Genomic DNA, 8,728 nt, shown 5'->3' on the forward strand with positions numbered 1-8,728 from the left:
CGAGCGATTAGGAGCCGACAGTCCTGGATTGTGAGAGGGGTCCCAGATTGGAGAGGGTGCAGGCTGGGCTGAGGGACACACATCTTCTTCCTCCCCAACCCATACAAAAATTCCATGCACCGGGCCTCTAGTTTTTTTAATAATGGCCAAAGTGTCTCCAAATTTCATGCGAACAATAAATCTCAGAACCAAGGACTTCAGTGGACTCAAATCAAAGCAGCATAAACAACAAACCACACCAATACAGGAATTTAAGTTTTCTGAAAACTGGGGCCAAACTTTAAAAGCTGTCAAAAGGAAAAAAAGACATTATATAAGGGGGAACAAAGACAATATTTACAACAGAAAATATTTAGCAGAAAATATGCAAGCTAGAAAACAACTGCACATCTGAAAGAAAAATATCTCCATATCTAAAACTCTAGATCAAGTACAAATGTCCTTCAAAACGAAGATAAAACATAGACTTTTGAAAGATGAACAGAAGCCAATGGAACTGCACTATAATAAATTTAACTAGAATAAATGCTTTAAAAACAGTTCAAGCACAGGGAAAATATCAGATGGAAACCTCGATCTATACATAATAATAAGTACCAGAAACAGTTAATATAAAAGTATAAAACAAGTTTTCTCATTTTTTTTACATTTCTTTAAAAGCTAATTTCCTTATTACAGAAAAAATAATAAAGCTAGAGATAGAAGAAAAATGTATAACAATACTAGCACAAAGGCCAAAAGGAGAACACAGAAGTATACTGTTCTAAGGGTTTTTTTTTACCTTATAAATGAAGAAATGTAATACTATTTGAAGATAAACTGTGATAATTTAAAGATACATATTACAAACCCTTGTCCAGTCCTTAAGCAACACTAAGAGATACATATAGTAAGCCAATTTTGAACATAAAATGGAATCATAATACTCCATAATCCAAAAGCACGCAGGAAAATAGAAAAAAAGAATAGAAGTTAGATGGGACAGGTAACGGAAAAGGCCAAGATAGCAGCCTTAAAGCCAATCGTATCAATATCATTATATTAAATATAAATAGTCTAACTATTATAATTAAAAGACATTGATTTTTGGAATGGATAAAATTTTTAAAGACCCACAAGAAATGCTCTTTAAATATAAAGACAAGTTAGGGTAAAGGTAAAATGATTTTTAAGAAGATTTATCATGTAACAAACTATAAAAGAGTTGAAGTGTCTAGATTAACATCAAAGTTGACTCCAAGAGACTATTACCAGGAATAAAGAAAAAGGTTTTGTAATGATAAAAATGTCAATTCTTCAAGATGACATAAATCGCAAATGTGCAGGCACCTAATAACAAAGCTTCAAAATATGTGAAGCAAAACTGATATATCTAAAAGGAGAAATTGACAAACCCAGAATTATAATTGGCAATTTCAATAGGCCTCCTCTCAGCAACTGATAAAACAAGTAGACAGAAAATCAATAAGAATATAGAAAACATGAACAACACTGTCAACCAACATAACCGTTTATAAAACATTACACTCAACAATAGAATACACATTCTTTTCAAGTGCACATGGAACATTCACCAAGAGAAACCCATACGCTGGGCAATAAAACAATATATTTTCAAATTATAGTAAATTTGAAATTAACAAAATATTGAGAATACCACACACACAGAAAATCCGGAAATTAAATACTTCTAAATAATGCATAGGACCAAAATGTGTGTGTGTGTGCGTGTATCACAAGGGAAACTAAGAAATATTTTGAACTGAATGATTATGAAAACAATATATACCAAAATGTATGGAACACAAGTAGAGCAGTGCTCAAAGAGAAATCTGTAATTTTACATATGTATATTAAAAAGTAAGAAAAATAAATATTGCTCTAAGATTCTTCCTTCAAAAGTGAGAAAGTGTAAACTAAGCAAAATGTAAAACTGAGCAAAAGAAATAATTAAGAACAGAGAAGCAATTAATGAAACATAAAAAAAACTAATAGAACCAAACAAAATGAACCAGTTATTTTAAAAGATCAATAAAATTGATAAACTTTTCACTAAATTAATCAAGAAATAAAAGACAAACTACCAGAAATGATTAATACGGAATTGCTCCACATCATAAAGACACTGAAGGGACAATAGAATTAGTATAAACAACTATGTCAATAACTAGAGGCCCGCTTCATGCACTGAAGGGGGAGGGGGGGTGGTCCCTCAGCCCGGCCTGCCCCCTCTCACAGTCCGGGAGCCTTCAGGGTCAGGAGGCGACCCGGCGATCAGGGTAAGGCGATGCCCCATCACACCTCTGCTGCTGCCACTGCCGGCAGCGCAAGCCTCGGCCGGCCCTGGGCAGCTGGGGGGCTGAGGGGACTGGGGGACTCCAGAGACAGGCGCACGGAGCAGCCATGCACCTGCCTGCACCTGCCACCCCAGCGGGGCTGAGGGAACTGGGTGTTGCCATCTTATGGCTGTGGGTGCCGCCATCTGTGAGGGCAGGACAATTAACATATTCCCTCCTTATTGGCTGTGGGCGCTGCCATCTTCAAGGGCGGGGCAGTCAGCATATTCCCACCTTATTGGCTGTGGGTGCTGCCATCTTTTGCTATGGTGTAAGGGTCAATTAGCATATTCCCTCCTTATTGGCTGTGGACGCTGCCATTTCTGAGTGTGGGGCAGTCAATTAGCATATTCCCTCTTTATTGCCTGTGGGCACCACCATCTTTGCGATGGCATTAGGGTCAATTAGCATATTTCCTCTTTATTAGATAGGATTACAACTACTCAGATTAAATAGACAAATTCTTTGAATTAAGACACACACTATTAAATTTCAGTAATCACGATAGCACGGTATTGCCATAAGAGACATGTAAATCAAATGAACAGAGTTATAGCATCTAGAAATAAACCCATGCATGCACATAAACATATACAGACACATTCAATTAATTTTTAACAAAGATATCAAGATAATTCAATGGGTAAAGCAAAATCTTTTCAACAAATGATACTGGAAAACAACATACCCACATGCAAAAAGAACTAAACCCTTACCTCACATCACAAAACAAAACAAAAAAATTAAATTAAATTAAAAATGGATCACTTAATCATAGACCAGAAACCTAATAATTACCATAACAAAACTTCTGAAAGAAACCATATGAGAAAATTCTTCACTACCTTGGAATAGCTATTAGAACTCATATATAGCCTGGGGTGGGGGGGGGAGGAAATGGTACAACCATTTTTTAAAAGTTTAGCAGAGCTTTATAAATTGAAACCTCTACTTCCCACATGACTCAGCAAGTGCACTCCTATATTTACAGAAATAAAAACATATGCCACACATAAAAACCAGTACATGAGAGTTTATAATCATCAGTAAAAAAAAAGATAGGCAAATTGTGGTATATCGATACAAGGAACTACAAATTAGCAATAAAAAGGAATGACCTATTTAAAGAAAATATGAAGCCAGATAAAGACCACTGTAGACTATAATTCCAGTTATAAAAAATTATAGAAAAAGCAAAATGAATCTATTGTAACAGCATGGTTACTTGGAGATGCAGCAGTTTCACAAACACATATATTTTGTTAAGACAGGAAAATGTACTTATTTACTTTAAAAGGGTACATTTTATTGTATGTAAATTGTACTTCAATAAAGATAATAAAAAATTTAAGTACTAATGAAACAATCCATGTAAAAATATCTCGAAGAAAAAATATATTTTTAATATAGCTAAAGTACTTTCTTCATATATCCAAGGTAAATGTTAATCTCTTATAAAGTCTACAATATTTTCAAAAAAAGTATTTTCATACCTAACTACATCAGGACACTAAATGATTTACACTTATTAATCTTAACTGAAAGAGAATTCTTGTGAAATTTCTGGAAACTGAACTATTTAATGAAGTTCATTAGTGACATTAGGATGATTTCTTGCCCAACTGCAATAGCACTATAAACAGAAATTTACATCATTTTCTCTTCACAGCAAACACTGTTAGTTGCTCACCCAAACATTAATGGCTCCTTCCTCCACATAACATATGCTCTATATTGCTAGAGATAGCAATATGTCCACTTAACTACATTTTCCAGCCTCTCTGAAGCTAAACATGGCCACGGCCATGGTATTTTAAGGAATTTCCTGGAAGTTTCCTTTTAAAGGAGAGGTGTGGCTTGCCTATATTTCCTCCTTCCTATCTAGACTACCACCAAGATGACTAGGGTTTGAACAGCCATCTTGGACAATATGCTACTTGTGATAAACTAAAGATGACGGAGTAACAAGAACGAGCAAGTCCCTTGATAACAGAGAAGTAACCAAACCAGTCATGAAATGCTTCCCTCCAAATTGATTGCATATAAAACATAAATTTCTATCTTGTTTAAACTATTTGTCTACTTTTTAATAAGCACGACTGTTACTATAATAAATCATTTTTATAAAAACATTTCAGCAACTGGCATTTTATTTTTAAAAATTAAAAGACTTTTAGTGGAGGTGATGAATTTTAAAAAAATAAAACTATGCAGTTACTCAGGCTCTTTTTATCTTGCCCCAGTCACTGATCAAAAAATTAACGACCCTGATTTTTTCATTTCCAAACGATTCCTCAAATTGGAATAAAGTAGTCTAAGAGAAAAAACACACAACTATCTGCCTATCTGTGGGAAGAAATTATAAGCTGCATTATTGCTCCATTAATCTCTGATGAAACTTTAAAAAAAATGTGAGCTGTAATATCACTCCATTAATCTTAGGCACATCTATATGCTCCAGTGATTTCTACCTCCATCCTTGCGCTAAATTTTATGGTCTACATTGTTAATTTTTAAAAGGCTGAGGAAAAAAGAGACCAATGTTTGGAATAGCTAGGGGGAGCTTCAAAGAAGTCCTAAAGTAGAAGAAAGAACAGCATATAATACAATGTACTGGTTAAGGTTCAGGCTCTGAAGTCAGTGACTTAGTTCCATCACTTGCTGGCTATGTGAACTTGGACAAGTTACTTAAATTTCTTTAGTTTTCTGATCTGAAAAATGGGAACAGGGCCTTGATGAAAAAATACACATAGCTGGCAAGAAGTGAAGTAGTTCCAGGCATTCAGTAAGCACGCTTAGAAAAAGCAAAAGTTCTGAGGTAAGACTGTACATTCAGAACATATAAAAGGCTGACTTGTAATAAAGATTCATATGAGTGAGTGGCTGGAAATTTTAAATAGAAAAAGAAAACAAAAAACTTAGTAGAGATTAAATACTTTGGGGTAAAATAAGGAAACTTACAGATCAATATATGAAAAGATGCTCATAACCTCATTACAAATAAAGAAACTACAAAATAAAATTTGAGAGGTTTTTGCTCAGAGTGAAAAAATTTTAAAAAAAATAAATTTCAATATAGCCAAGTATAGAAGAAATGGCAATTCATGTATTGCCCATAGGAATGTTAGCTGATATAACTTTTAAAGCATTTATGGCTATAACTATCAAAATTTAATATATAACTCTATTATTACAGAAAAAACTGAATCTTTGTTTCTCACAGATGATAGCTAAATAAATAATAGTCCATCCCATGCTATTAAACAGGATTCAACTATCTCTATATATAAAAGCCTATGCGAACTTTATGACTGGGTGGCCAGTAGCTATGACGCACACTGACCACCAGGGGGCAGATGCTCAATGCAGGAGCTTCCCCCTGGTGGTCAGTGCACTCCCACAGCCAATCTCCTGAGGTCCCTCACCCTGGCCGGCCCCCATCAGCTCCGAACACTGGCCAGGTCGAGGGACCCCACCCGTGCACGAATTCGTGCACCCGGCCTCTAGTTAAATAATAATAATAAATAAGGTATATCTAATTATACTGACTTGAAAATATTTTAAAACGTTAAATAGAAAGAGCATATTGCCAGAGAAGTTGGAGAATGAGCCTCTATCTATAATTTTTTAACATACATATATGTTCACCATCATGTTGAGCGTCAACCAATGAACCAGGAGGTCACGGTTCAACTCCTGGTCAGGACACATGTCTGGGTTTCAGGGCATGCAGGAAGCAGCCAATCAATGATTCTCCCTCGTCATTAATGTTTCTCTCTCTCTCCTTCTTCCTTCCTCTCTGAAATCAATAAAAATATATTTTAAAAATAAAAGTACACTGTGGTGTAAGGAGTGAATTACAACTGCACATTGTTTAAACATTAGTACTTAACCAAAAAACAAGTTGCAAAAAAAACATATGATATATTCCATTTGTAAAACGTTCAAAAATTATATATATGCATTTACACACACATACACTAAACATTCATGATTAAAACTACTGTTAGGATGGAATGAAAAACATACAATTCTAGATAACAGTTACCTCTGAAGGGAGAAGAAACAGAATGGAAAGGGAAGAACACCATAGGATTTCATAAAAGAGTAGAGGCCCAGTGCACAAATTCATGCACCAGTGGGGTCCCTTGGCCTGGCCTGCAGGATTGGGCCAAAACCAGCTGTCCGACATCCCCCGTGGGGTCCTGGATTGTGAGAGGGTGCAGCCCAGGCCGAGGGACCCCACTGGTGCACGATCAGGCCCAGAGAGAGATGCAGGAGGTGGGCCAGCCAGGGAGGGTCCACAGGAGGGCTCCAGGGAACATCCAGACCGTCTCACTCAGTCCTGATTGGCCAGACCCCAGCAGCAAGCTATCCTACCGGTCAGAGCGTCTGCTCCCTAGTGGTCCGTGCACATCACAGTGACTGGTCGACTGTCTGCCCCCTGGTGGTCAGTGCACATCATAGCGACTGGTCAGCCAGTCAACTATCTGCCCCCTGGTGGTCAGTGCACATCATAGCGAGCGGTTGAGTGGCCTTAGCATATAATTAGCATATTACGCTTTCATTGGTTAAACGGCCAACTGGTTAACCAGACACTTAGAATATTGGGCTTTTATTATATAGGATAACATTCTTTTTCTTACTCTGGGCATTAGGTACATGGGTGTTCACTGTATTGTGATTCTTTGTACTTTATGATTTATACATGCTATTTTTATCTACTCCATATCTAATAAAAACAATTTCAAATTACATATGTGCATTGGCAAATATACTTAAAAGAAAAAACCTAGAATGATAAAGATTAAACTACTGGTAGTTAGCTCCCCCGGGTGAGGAATAAACCTTCATCCTTTAGTATTGTTTGAATTTGAAAATAATTATGTAATGTTTTATTAAATGTATAAAAATTACTTTTCTCTTAATGTTATAATTTTGAAAAGTGTAATCACATGGACAATGTTAGTGTTATCACATGGAAAATGTTAGTGTTATGTTTATACTGTAATTACCTCTATGTACAATAAACAAGCACATTAATAAGAATAGCAGAGTTGTAAATCTGATCCAATGGAGTAGCTGGATTATGGGTAATTTTTTTATAGTTTCAATTTCTTGGAAGTTTTATTTCTTAGAAATATTTTGCATTTCATTAATACTACCTCACTTGGAGAGAAATTAAAGAAAAATGACAAAGGCAAGAAAGCCAACTCTACCTTCAGGATAGCCAAGGGAAAAATCTACCCACATGCAAAGGCTGAATGTATTACAGCCAATTTACAATAGATAGCACATGCTGTGCCAGTAAGTGCACTCAAAACAACTGGAGAGAATCCCCAACACACCAAGGACATTATATCAAAGGTTCTAAAGTGCATATGTACATTTTAGCTCTGAACTGAGAACTGGCACTGCCAAGAAAAACTACAATAGGGGCAAAGAAGGCTCCAGTGCACAGGGAGCCCAGGATTGTGCTAGAAAAGAAAAGGGGTATGGAGGCATGAGCAGAGAGGGAGGAAAGAAGGAAGGGAAAACTTTTCCTAATACCTGAGGAAAAATAAGACATGACACAACAATTACACTCAATACCTATAAAAATATTGTACAATCGGAAAGCTAAGTGCCAGGGGAACAAAGAATAGAACAGAAGGTCAGGAATGAAAATTTAAAGAAATCCAAAATCAGCCCAGCTGGCATGGCTCAGTGGTTGAGCGTCAACCTATGAACCAAGAGGTCACAGTTTGATTCTCAGTCAGAGCACATATCTGGGTTGTAGGGTGTGCAAGAGGCAGCGCATCAATGATTCTCTCTCATCATTGATGTTTCTATTTCTCTCTTCCTCTCCCTTCCTCTCTGAATCAATAAAAATACATTTAAAAAATTAAAAAATAAAGGAACCCAAAATCCGAATAGGAACCAGGCCAAAGATATGCACTATTTTGTAGTCTTTACAAATGTCCTTTCTAGTCCATACATATGTCAATTCCTAAAAACTGGCAATTTCCACAAAGGTAAGAAGAGAAACAGGGGTAAAAGTCTATTTCATCCTCCTACCAAAAATATCACAAATATGAAATATAAACCAAACTTGAAAAAAAAACTAAATTAAAATATCCCAAAGCAGATTTGTAGAGAAAAAATGTAATCTGCTTTTGGAGCTTACCACTAGTACAAACTGAGGCTCTATGTAACCAAGGCTAAAAGAGCCAACTGCTGTTAGGGGACCTTCCCCATTTTCTTTCTCCAAATCAGGGTTTTCCACTCCTATTTCTTTTTTTTTTTTTTTTTAGTTTTTTTTTAAAATTTTTTATTACAAAGGGTATTACATATGTGTCCATTCCCCCCCCCCCACCCTAGACAGTCCCCTAGCCTCCCCTATCCCCCAGTGT

The 8,728-nt window shown here is 36.2% G+C and overlaps 1 protein-coding gene across 1 annotated transcript in view; it reads right to left on the reverse strand.

Annotated features, from left to right (window-relative positions):
• The window catches only part of MED13L (mediator complex subunit 13-like), a 248,346-nt gene extending 242,291 nt beyond the window's left edge, over nt 1-6,055 (reverse strand). Inside the window, exon 1 of the mRNA XM_015567540.1 lies at nt 5,973-6,055. Within this exon, the coding sequence (XP_015423026.1) occupies nt 5,973-6,047 (75 nt within the window). The 5' untranslated portion in view covers nt 6,048-6,055. The remainder of the gene's footprint in view (nt 1-5,972) is intronic.
• Between the last annotated feature and the right edge of the window lie 2,673 nt (nt 6,056-8,728).

This window comes from Myotis davidii, unplaced genomic scaffold (genome assembly GCF_000327345.1).
Source record: "Myotis davidii unplaced genomic scaffold, ASM32734v1 scaffold1330, whole genome shotgun sequence".
Classification (NCBI taxonomy): Eukaryota; Metazoa; Chordata; class Mammalia; order Chiroptera; family Vespertilionidae; genus Myotis; species Myotis davidii.